Source organism: Salvelinus alpinus, chromosome 8 (assembly GCF_045679555.1).
Source record: "Salvelinus alpinus chromosome 8, SLU_Salpinus.1, whole genome shotgun sequence".
Classification (NCBI taxonomy): Eukaryota; Metazoa; Chordata; class Actinopteri; order Salmoniformes; family Salmonidae; genus Salvelinus; species Salvelinus alpinus.
In genome coordinates, this window is record NC_092093.1 from 49,551,456 (window position 1) to 49,564,265 (window position 12,810).

Below are 12,810 nucleotides of genomic sequence, written 5' to 3' on the forward strand. Positions count from 1 at the left end.
CTAGCTAAACCAGCCTGATTCCCTATGTAGTGCACTACTTTAGTAGCCTAGCTAAACCAGCCTGATTCCCTATGTAGTGCACTACTTTAGTAGCCTAGCTAAACCAGCCTGATTCCCTATGTAGTGCACTACTTTAGTAGCCTGGCTAAACCAGCCTGATTCCCTATGTAGTGCACTACTTTAGTAGCCTAGCTAAACCAGCCTGATTCCCTATGTAGTGCACTACTTTAGTAGCCTAGCTAAACCAGCCTGATTCCCTATGTAGTGCACTACTTTAGTAGCCTAGCTAAACCAGCCTGATTCCCTATGTAGTGCACTACTTTAGTAGCCTAGCTAAACCAGGCTGGTTCCCTATGCTAGTGCACTACTTTAGTAGCCTAGCTAGACCAGCCTGATTCCCTATGTAGTGCACTACTTCAGTAGCCTGGTTTAGCCAGCCTGATTCCCTAAAGTAGTGCACTACATTGGGAATCAGAGCCCTATGGGTTGTAGCCTCAGGCTACTAAAGTAGTGCAACTGACATATGAGCTTGCAAGATCAGGCTGGTTTAGCCAGGCTACTAAAGTAGTGCTCTACATAGGGAATCAGGCTGGTTTAGCTAGGCTACTAAAGTAGTGCTCTACATAGGGAATCAGGCTGGTTTAGCCAGGCTACTAAAGTAGTGCACTACATAGGGAATCAGGCTGGTTTAGCTAGGCTACTAAAGTAGTGCTCTATATAGGAAACAGTACATGTACTGTATGGTGGATTGTATTGACTGTAAATTACTATCTGATTGTGTTTATAGTCCTCTCAAATGGCACCCTATTCCCTAATTAGAGCCAGAGGGCTTTGGTCAAAAGTAGTGCACTATGTAGGGAATAGGGTACCCTTTTGGAGGGACACTGTCAATATAGAATGTAGTGTACAGCACTGACCGTTGGACACTGATTTTCTGTTCCCTAGCTCTGAGACGAAAGGACGTTGATTTTCTGTTCCCTAGCTCTGAGACGAAAGGACGTTGATTTTCTGTTCCCTAGCTCTGAGATGAAAGGACGTTGATTTTCTGTTCCCTAGCTCTGAGACGAAAGGACGTTGATTTTCTGTTCCCTAGCTCTGAGACAAAAGGACGTTGATTTTCTGTTCCCTAGCTCTGAGACAAAAGGACGTTGTTTTTCTGTTCCCTAGCTTTGAGACAAAAGGACGTTGATTTTCTGTTCCCTAGCTCTGAGATGAAAGGACGTTGATTTTCTGTTCCCTAGCTCTGAGATGAAAGGACATTGATTTTCTGTTCCCTAGCTCTGAGATGAAAGGACGTTGATTTTCTGTTCCCTAGCTCTGAGATGAAAGGACGTTGATTTTCTGTTCCCGAGCTCTGAGACGAAAGGACGCTGAGCTACAACAAACTTCTCACTATTCAAATTAACAAACAGTACATTATGATTACTTGGGCTTTAATTTATTGGTCCACCAAGTGCAAAATCAACCCAAATGTGCTAATTTGTTGGAGATTAAAAATATAGCTCATTTAAAGCTGGATGGCTCAAAGTGACGCTGAGCAGTGGGGAGGCAACGTTTAATACTGAACACAAAACTCAGCTGTGAGATTACAACATGTGAGGAGCCAAATCTGGAGCTGTTGAGGAACTAGATAAAACGCACAGAACAAGACAGGATCAGCATTTCCCTTTTCAAACAGTCAGACATGGAGTCATTTATCAATTACAGCCCATTACAGACTCTGTAGGTACTGCAGTCCACTGCAATGGCAATGTGACATTCACACTGTGGCCCAATTCTTAGGGTCTGTTTGAATACTTTGAAAATGCATCCATCCTTCCTTTATTTATCTCTTGAAGTAATCACTGATTTAACACAGAGAAGGGAGCTTGGTAAACCCTGACCCTAGTTCTGATTTAACACAGAGAAGGGAGCTTGGTAAACCCTGACCCTAGTTCTGATTTAACACAGAGAAGGGAGCTTGGTAAACCCTGACCCTAGTTCTGATTTAACACAGAGAAGGGAGCTTGGTAAACCCTGACCCTAGTTCTGATTTAACACAGAGAAGGGAGCTTGGTTAACCCTGACCCTGGGCGTAGCTCTGATTTAACACAGAGAAGGGAGCTTGGTTAACCCTGACCCTGGGCGTAGCTCTGATTTAACACAGAGAAGGGAGCTTGGTTAACCCTGACCCTGGGCGTAGCTCTGATTTAACACAGAAAAGGGCGCTTGGTTAACCCTGACACTGGGCTTAGTTCTGATTTAACACAGAGAAGGGAGCTTGGTAAACCCTGACCCTAGTTCTGATTTAACACAGAGAAGGGAGCTTGGTTAACCCTGACCCTGGGCTTAGTTCTGATTTAACACAGAGAAGGGAGCTTGGTAAACCCTGACCCTAGTTCTGATTTAACACAGAGAAGGGAGCTTGGTAAACCCTGACCCTGGGCTTAGTTCTGATTTAACACAGAGAAGGGAGCTTGGTAAACCCTGACCCTAGTTCTGATTTAACACAGAGAAGGGAGCTTGGTTAACCCTGACCCTGGGCTTAGTTCTGATTTAACACAGAGAAGGGAGCTTGGTAAACCCTGACCCTGGGCTTAGATCTGATTTAACACAGAGAAGGGAGCTTGGTTAACCCTGACCCTGGTTCTGATTTAACACAGAGAAGGGAGCTTGGTTAACCCTGACCCTGGGCTTAGTTCTGATTTAACACAGAAAAGGGAGCTTGGTAAAACCCTGACCCTAGTTCTGATTTAACACAGAGAAGGGAGCTTGGTTAACCCTGACCCTGGGCTTAGTTCTGATTTAACACAGAGAAGGGAGCTTGGTAAACCCTGACCCTGGTTCTGATTTAACACAGAGAAGGGAGCTTGGTTAACCCTGACCCTGGGCTTAGTTCTGATTTAACACAGAGAAGGGAGCTTGGTAAACCCTGACCCTGGTTCTGATTTAACACAGAGAAGGGAGCTTGGTTAACCCTGACCCTGGGCTTAGTTCTGATTTAACACAGAGAAGGGAGCTTGGTAAACCCTGACCCTGGTTCTGATTTAACACAGAGAAGAGAGCTTGGTTAACCCTGACCCTAGTTCTGATTTAACACAGAGAAGGGAGCTTGGTAAACCCTGACCCTGGTTCTGATTTAACACAGAGAAGGGAGCTTGGTTAACCGTGACCCTGGGCTTAGTTCTGATTTAACAAAGAGAAGGGAGCTTGGTTAACCCTGACCCTAGTTCTGAGTTAACACAGAGAAGGGAGCTTGGTAAACCCTGACCCTGGGCCTAGTTCTGATTTAACACAGAGAAAGGAGCTTGGTAAACCCTGACCCTGGGCTTAGTTCTGATTCAACACAGAGAAGGGAGCTTGGTAAACCCTGACCCTGGGCCTAGTTCTGAGTTAACACAGAGAAGGGAGCTTGGTAAACCCTGACCCTGGGCTTAGTTCTGATTTAACACAGAGAAGGGAGCTTGGTAAACCCTGACCCTGGGCTTAGTTCTGATTCAACACAGAGAAGGGAGCTTGGTAAACCCTGACCCTGGGCCTAGTTCTGATTTAACACAGAGAAGGGAGCTTGGTAAACCCTGACCCTGGGCTTAGTTCTGATTCAACACAGAGAAGGGAGCTTGGTAAACCCTGACCCTGGGCTTAGTTCTGATTTAACACAGAGAAGGGAGCTTGGGTTAACCCTGACCCTGGTTCTGATTTAACACAGAGAAGGGAGCTTGGTAAACCCTGACCCTAGTTCTGATTTAACACAGAGAAGGGAGCTTGGTAAACCCTGACCCTAGTTCTGATTTAACACAGAGAAGGGAGCTTGGTAAACCCTGACCCTAAATCTGATTTAACACAGAGAAGGGAGCTTGGTAAACCCTGACCCTGGGCTTAGTTCTGATTTAACACAGAGAAGGGAGCTTGGTAAACCCTGACCCTAGTTCTGATTTAACACAGAGAAGGGAGCTTGGTAAACCCTGGGTTTAAGTTGGATTGATACAATCGTTCCTATGCAGATTGTGTTGCCAGACAGATGGAGGGTTCCTCTGGGCAGTCATACAGGATCAGAACAGCGTTGTGTCATGGTCCTGGGGAGGGGTAGTTCAGTGTTTCATATAGCCTCTTTGGTAAATACACACACAACATCTAATATCAGATTCTGCACCACCACAGTCCTCACCATAGTCCTCATTGGCATCACTATCCTGTTCCTTTTCTATTCCTCCCTCCTATATAAAAACGTTGATTGCCTGACTTCAGGGGAACTGGAAATCAAGTGATCAATTAGAGTAGCAGGAAGTAAGACTTTTTTTTAATAGACAAGGCTTTTTCTTCCTCCGTTAACCTGCGGTGCTCAGGTCTCTATGTGGGACGATAGCAGAGTTGAGCTAGAGACCGTCCTCCTAACAGAACATACACACCACAGCAGAAACGTAAACATGCTCCTGTTCTGGTTCATTCAACCCCAAAACCATAAGCACAATAGACGCTTTCAGAAAAAAATATAGGTTAAGATAAAATGTTAGCAAACACAAGAGTTCCGACGGATAAACAGAGAGGGTCTGGGCGGAGGAGAGAAGTCACATACAGTCTACGTCAGCCTAACCCCGGGTTAAAGCTCCCCCTTAGCAGCTGCTCCTCTTTCTCCTGGTCCTTCAGCTCCGACCACCTCATTCTGACCAGCTACCACAGTTCAGTTTAAACATCTCCTCTGAAGCTGTGCCGCTGGTTGGTTTACACCGGGAGAGGACCGATCAAAGCTGCTGCCGTGTGACCAGCCCGGGGGTGGAGATCTCCTGGACTTGAAGTGAGACGAGGAGGAGTGTCAAGGTTCAAAGGTCATGGTCAAGTTCCCGGGGACAAGGTCAGGGGGGGAGGGGTCAAACCCAAACCTAACCCCCGAACAACCATCCGGCCGAGATGCAGGCCACCGCTAACCGCCAGCTCTGTTCATTACCTCGCCGTGGCAGAGGCGGCGGCCACTAGCTGAGTGAGGTAGTCTCTCAGCTCCTTGGCGGCCGTGAAGCGTCCGTAGCGTTTTTTAGGGTTGGTACACTCGTCCAACAGAGCTTCTAGCTGGCCGTCTTTGGCTATGTGGGCGGGGGGGTCGTGGAGCAGGCCGCCGGTGGTCCCTCGCCACGTGGCGTAACGCGACAGCAGGTTCTGACACACGGCGTAGTAGTTGTGGTCCACTGTGACGCGGTTACACAGAGACTCCTTGGAGAAGGACAGGCAGGCCTCTTTGTCACAGTCCTCGAAGCGACTCTCGTACCACACGTCATAGTTCTCTGGTTTATCTGGAGAGAGAAAGAGAGAGAAATGTGAGACAGGTAGACAGACAGGTAAGACCACAGACAGGTACCACAGGTTATAGTTCTCTGGTTTATCTGGAGAGAGAGAGAGAAATGTGAGACAGGTAGACAGACAGGTAAGACCACAGACAGGTACCACAGGTCATAGTTCTCTGGTTTATCTGGAGAGAGAGAGAGAGAAATGTGAGACAGGTAGACAGACAGACGGACAGGTGTCACCCACGGTCGTTCTCTGGAGGGAGAGAGGTGAGACATGGTCGTTCTCTGGAGGGAGAGAGGTGAGACATGGTCGTTCTCTGGAGGGAGAGAGGTGAGACATGGTCGTTCTCTGGAGGGAGAGAGGTGAGACACGGTCGTTCTCTGGAGGGAGAGAGGTGAGACGCGGTCGTTCTCTGGAGGGAGAGAGGTGAGACACGGTCGTTCTCTGGAGGGAGAGAGGTGAGACACGGTCGTTCTCTGGAGGGAGAGAGGTGAGACACGGTCGTTCTCTGGAGGGAGAGAGGTGAGACACGGTCGTTCTCTGGAGGGAGAGAGGTGAGACACGGTCGTTCTCTGGAGGGAGAGAGGTGAGACACGGTCACTTTACCGCTGTAGCTCGGCCACTTTCCACCCAAGATGCGGAAGGCCCGACAGAAAGGCCCGGCAGAAAGGCCCGACAGAAAGGCCCGGCAGAAAGGCCCGACAGAAACGCTGCCTGTCGCAGCACTAAATATGTCTACCTTCAACTGACTGAATTTAAATGGGGATTTTTTTTGCGACTTAAGTATTAAAATGTACTGTTAGATTAATACACGGCTACTACGAGTAGGTATTGTCTTTAGAGTTACTGATCTAGATAATGTGTTTTGAGTTTCCACTTACTCAGGTGGTGAATTAGCATCAAATAAATTAGCCTACAATATTAGCATCTATATTGAGCAACAACAAAAAAACACACAAAAAAAACTAAATTTAAAATATAATTTTTCACAGAAATGACAAATCCCTGGATTATTATGTATCCCCACGGTCTAAGACACTGCATCTTAGTGCGTGAGGCGTCACTACAGACACCCTGGTTCAAATCCAGGCTGTATCACAACCGGCCGTGATTGGGAGTCCCCCTACAGGGTGACCCAGCGTCTTCCGGGTCAATAGTGTATTCCACGTTCTAATAAAGCTGTGAATTGACTTTAAAAAGATGAAAGACCTAGAAAAAATGTTGGTATAGTTCGTGACGCCAAATCATGGGCTGGAGCCACAAATTGAAAAACTCAGTGGCAGCAGTACCACCAGGGGGATGTTAGTCTCTAGTCCTGGAACGGGAACGGGAATATCCTCCGTATAGAAAAGTTAAGATTGTAGTGGACAAAGGTGAGAAGAATGTTGGCTCGGCCAAAACGCAGGCGCGCAACCCGCTATTCAGGTAGGATGTATTTTTCCCCCCCTCTCGTATTTATCATTATTTGTTTTATCATTATTAATATTTGTCTTTTTAATCGTTTGCTCCGTGTGTAGTTTAAGAAAGGTTATAATAAGTAAGCCTGTTGTAAAATCAATATCATTAGCCCATTGCTGTCATTTGTTGGGTACAGTAGGTATTCTTGGTCATTTCTGCAATATAGCCAAGGTTTAACCCAGTTCAGAAGTGTTTTGTTTCATTCTGTTTAACCATTTTCTTTGGCCAAATTAAGTTCCAACTGTAATGTTGTGTTTGCAGTGATATAAAATACTTTTGGTATTTTCCCTATAAACAATGACTTACTTTTGATATTACCTTAATAAAGTTAAAACCTTTTTGTGAAGGTTTGGTGTGTTGTGGCTATTAATAACCTATTTTACTGCCTATGGTATGAAGACAGCGTGCCCCGGCGCTCAGACGGACAGTTGAACTTGAGGTGAGGAAGAAGGTTTCAGCTCTACCAGTTTGATGCTTATATATATACGGAAAATATTCTTATTGAAAACTAACGAATTAGCCTCCTTCTGTATGAATTAGCTTCCTTCTGTACTGAAAATAGATTCATTTTGGTGTCGTAGCATGCCGCCGGGCATATCTCTCTCTCTCTCTCTCTCTGGGGCTAAGCCTAAGCTTCTCACACAGATATTTTTTTCATATTAATATCATACAGTAGTCACCTAAGCCTATAGGCCTATGCATGCAATGTCCTGATATACTTAGTTCTCAAATCTCTGACAGCTGAACTGTGAGGTGGAAAATGATCGTTTTAGGAAAGTAAATATCAATAAAACAACAGACTATGAAGTTTTGAATATTCTACACATTGAAACACAAGGAATAGTGTTTTTGTAATTAGTTATAGGATGTTTAAGGACAAGTAAATGTGACTCATTTGGTCCAATATTCCTCGTTGCAAAGGGTGGACGGCCTCAATGGCTTTATACACCCAATGAATATGGATGACCGGGTCATATCTCAAAATGTCAGATAAATTAAAATATAATAATATGACTAGGATTAATGTGAAAGAGGGAGTGAGCACATTACATTTCAACAGCAGTAAATGTATCATTAATATTCGTATCATTGTTTCAGATCAGATCCTCTTCCAATAAGCTGGAATTGATCTAGATTCTGGGAACAAACACCAGTATACCATGGGACCATCCTGGCAGCTTCAAGCGGGGGTGTTTCAAAATGGCTGCTAGATGGGTCTATTTTTAAATACATTATTCTAAACTGGCATGATGTGTAGCGGGAAAATAATCAACATGGAAAATCTTACATGACCAGGCCCTGAAGGAGATTACTGCAAGTGTCTGTGACATCAGAAGCAAATATAGAAGTGTATTTGGGATACAAACAACCAGTCAACAAACTCATTAAACATTTAATCTGGCAGAAATAGAACAACCACTTTCCTGATTTATGGAACCAAATCAACATTTGGACACTTTCCTATCTCCTTCATCAGTGCATGTTATATTTCACTTTCTGTTTAGACAGGTTTATAGAGGACAACACGTTGTGTTTAGGCAGGTTTATAGAGGACAACATGTTGTGTTTAGGGAGGTTTATAGAGTCGATAGAGGACAACACGTTGTGTTTAGGGAGGTTTATAGAGTCGATAGAGGACAACACTCTGTTTAGGGAGGTTTATAGAGTCGATAGAGGACAACACTCTGTTTAGGGAGGTTTATAGTGTTGATAGAGGACAACATGTTGTGTTTAGGGAGGTTTATAGCGTCGATAGAGGACAACACTCTGTTTAGGGAGGTTTATAGAGTCGATAGAGGACAACACTCTGTTTAGGGAGGTTTATAGAGTCGATAGAGGACAACACTCTGTTTAGGGAGGTTTATAGCGTCGATAGAGGACAACACTCTGTTTAGGGAGGTTTATAGAGTCGATAGAGGACAACACTCTGTTTAGGGAGGTTTATAGTGTCGATAGAGGACAACATGTTGTGTTTAGGGAGGTTTATAGAGTTGATAGAGGACAACACTCTGTTTAGGGAGGTTCATAGAGTTGATAGAGGACAACACTCTGTTTAGGGAGGTTTATAGAGGACAACACTCTGTTTAGGGAGGTTTATAGAGTCGATAGAGGACAACACTCTGTTTAGGGAGGTTTATAGAGTCGATAGAGGGCAACACTCTGTTTAGGGAGATTTATAGCGTCGATAGAGGACAACACGTTGTGTTTAGGCAGGTTTATAGAGACGATAGAGGACAACACTCTGTTTAGGGAGGTTTATAGAGTCGATAGAGGACAACACTCTGTTTAGGCAGGTTTATAGAGACGATAGAGGACAACACTCTGTTTAGGGAGGTTTATAGATTCGATAGAGGACAACACTCTGTTTAGGGAGGTTTATAGAGTCGATAGAGGACAACACTCTGTTTGGGGAGGTTTATAGAGGACAACACGTTGTGTTTAGGCAGGTTTATAGTCGATAGAGGACAACACTCTGTTTTAGGAAGGTTTATAGAGTCGATAGAGGACAACACTCTGTTTAGGGAGGTTTATAGAGTCGATAGAGGACAACATATTTGTGTTTAGGGAGGTTTATAGAGTCGATAGAGGACAACACTCTGTTTAGGGAGGTTTATAGTGTCGATAGAGGACAACACGTTGTGTTTAGGCAGGTTTATAGAGTCGATAGAGGACAACACTCTGTTTAGGCAGGTTTATAGAGGACAACACTCTGTTTAGGCAGGTTTATAGCGTCGATAGAGGACAACACATTGTGTTTAGGGAGGTTTATAGAGTCGATAGAGGACAACACTCTGTTTAGGCAGGTTTATAGAGGACAACACTCTGTTTAGGCAGGTTTATAGCGTTGATAGAGGACAACACATTGTGTTTAGGGAGGTTTATAGAGTCGATAGAGGACACCACTCTGTTTAGGGAGGTTTATAGAGTTGATAGAGGACAACACTCTGTTTAGGGAGGTTTATAGAGTCGATAGAGGACAACACTCTGTTTAGGGAGGTTTATAGATTCGATAGAGGACAACACTCTGTTTAGGCAGGTTTATAGAGACGATAGAGGACAACACTCTGTTTAGGGAGGTTTATAGATTCGATAGAGGACAACACATTGTGTTTAGGGAGGTGTATAGAGTCGATAGAGGACAACACTCTGTTTAGGGAGGTTTATAGAGTCGATAGAGGACAACACTCTGTTTAGGCAGGTTTATAGAGTCAATAGAGGACAGCACTCTGTTTAGGGAGGTTTATAGAGTCGATAGAGGACAACACTCTGTTTAGGGAGGTTTATAGAGTCGATAGAGGACAACACTCTGTTTAGGGAGGTTTATAGAGGACAACACTCTGTTTAGGGAGGTTTATAGAGTCGAAAACAGATCTCTCATGATGATGAAGCAGTTGGAGATCAATAGTTTGAGAGGAGGATGATCCCTGAGGATTCAAACATAATCAGCCTATCAGCCGTTCTAATGCAGTGGTCCTCCGGCCCTGTCAGAACGACTCAACCACTACTGACGACACACACACTATGTTCTTCTATCCTTGTTGGGACCTCAAATTAAATTTCCATTCAGAATCCTATTTTCCTTAATCTTAACTCTTTACCATAACCCTAACCCCTTACCCTAATTGTAACCCTTAACCTCAACCCTAACCCCTTACCCTAATTGTAACCCTTAACCTCAACCCTAACCCTAACCCCTTACCCTAATTGTAACCCTTAACCTCAATCCTAGAGTTGATAGAGGACAACACTCTGTTTAGGGAGGTTTATAGAGGACAACACTCTGTTTAGGGAGGTTTATAGAGTCGATAGAGGACAACACTCTGTTTAGGGAGGTTTATAGAGTCGATAGAGGACAACACTCTGTTTAGGGAGATTTATAGCGTCGATAGAGGACAACACGTTGTGTTTAGGCAGGTTTATAGAGACGATAGAGGACAACACTCTGTTTAGGGAGGTTTATAGAGTCGATAGAGGACAACACTCTGTTTAGGCAGGTTTATAGAGACGATAGAGGACAACACTCTGTTTAGGGAGGTTTATAGATTCGATAGAGGACAACACTCTGTTTAGGGAGGTTTATAGAGTCGATAGAGGACAACACTCTGTTTGGGGAGGTTTATAGAGGACAACACGTTGTGTTTAGGCAGGTTTATAGTCGATAGAGGACAACACTCTGTTTAGGAAGGTTTATAGAGTCGATAGAGGACAACACTCTGTTTAGGGAGGTTTATAGAGTCGATAGAGGACAACATATTTGTGTTTAGGGAGGTTTATAGAGTCGATAGAGGACAACACTCTGTTTAGGGAGGTTTATAGTGTCGATAGAGGACAACACGTTGTGTTTAGGCAGGTTTATAGAGTCGATAGAGGACAACACTCTGTTTAGGCAGGTTTATAGAGGACAACACTCTGTTTAGGCAGGTTTATAGCGTCGATAGAGGACAACACATTGTGTTTAGGGAGGTTTATAGAGTCGATAGAGGACAACACTCTGTTTAGGCAGGTTTATAGAGGACAACACTCTGTTTAGGCAGGTTTATAGCGTCGATAGAGGACAACACATTGTGTTTAGGGAGGTTTATAGAGTCGATAGAGGACACCACTCTGTTTAGGGAGGTTTATAGAGTTGATAGAGGACAACACTCTGTTTAGGGAGGTTTATAGAGTCGATAGAGGACAACACTCTGTTTAGGGAGGTTTATAGATTCGATAGAGGACAACACTCTGTTTAGGCAGGTTTATAGAGACGATAGAGGACAACACTCTGTTTAGGGAGGTTTATAGATTCGATAGAGGACAACACATTGTGTTTAGGGAGGTGTATAGAGTCGATAGAGGACAACACTCTGTTTAGGGAGGTTTATAGAGTCGATAGAGGACAACACTCTGTTTAGGCAGGTTTATAGAGTCAATAGAGGACAGCACTCTGTTTAGGGAGGTTTATAGAGTCGATAGAGGACAACACTCTGTTTAGGGAGGTTTATAGAGTCGATAGAGGACAACACTCTGTTTAGGGAGGTTTATAGAGGACAACACTCTGTTTAGGGAGGTTTATAGAGTCGAAAACAGATCTCTCATGATGATGAAGCAGTTGGAGATCAATAGTTTGAGAGGAGGATGATCCCTGAGGATTCAAACATAATCAGCCTATCAGCCGTTCTAATGCAGTGGTCCTCCGGCCCTGTCAGAACGATTTAACCACTACTGACGACACACACACTATGTTCTTCTATCCTTGTTGGGACCTCAAATTAAATTTCCATTCAGAATCCTATTTTCCTTAATCTTAACCCTTTACCATAACCCTAACCCCTTACCCTAATTGTAACCCTTAACCTCAACCCTAACCCCTTACCCTAATTGTAACCCTTAACCTCAACCCTAACCCTAACCCCTTACCCTAATTGTAACCCTTAACCTCAATCCTAACCCTAACCCCTTACCCTAATTGTAACCCTAAACCTTAAGCTCAAAATAGCCTTTGTCCTCATGGGGGACTTTAGGTCCTTTAGGATAGAAAAATCAATTCACCCACCCACCCACCCACCCACATACACACACACACACACACACACACACAAACACACACACACACACACACACACACACACACACACACACACACACACACACACACACACACACACACACACACACACACACACACACACACACACACACACACACACACACACACACACACACACACACACACACACACACACACACACACACACACAAAATGCCCCGCCAGCTAGCTAGGGTCCCATCTGCGGCCCCCTGTTGCAGATGGGCCCTTTCAGCTCAATCAGAGTTTTTGTTGACCTAGACAGATTAAGACTGAGCCAGAAATACACATGCTCAAGGTGAAGATAATTGACAGTGAAACGTGTTGTTCTACAGGGTCAGACATAGTAGTACAGCTCTTATGGAGCACATTAGGGTTAAGTGACTTGCTCAAGGGCACAGACAGATTGTTTTCACCTTGTCGGCTCGGGTACTCAAGCCCAGCGGCCATTCGGTTACTGGCTCAACGCTCAAACCACTAGCCATTCACGGAACGTATTCATCCAATGGCAAAACAGTCCTGTA

The 12,810-nt window shown here is 44.4% G+C and overlaps 1 protein-coding gene across 1 annotated transcript in view; it reads right to left on the reverse strand.

The window, feature by feature from the left end:
- Positions 1 to 4,257: 4,257 nt before the first annotated feature.
- The window catches only part of LOC139583241 (divergent protein kinase domain 2A-like), a 121,463-nt gene continuing 112,910 nt past the window's right edge, over positions 4,258 to 12,810 (reverse strand). The window contains exon 4 of the mRNA XM_071414092.1: positions 4,258 to 5,264. Coding sequence (XP_071270193.1) covers positions 4,921 to 5,264 — 344 coding nt within the window. The 3' untranslated portion in view covers positions 4,258 to 4,920. The remainder of the gene's footprint in view (positions 5,265 to 12,810) is intronic.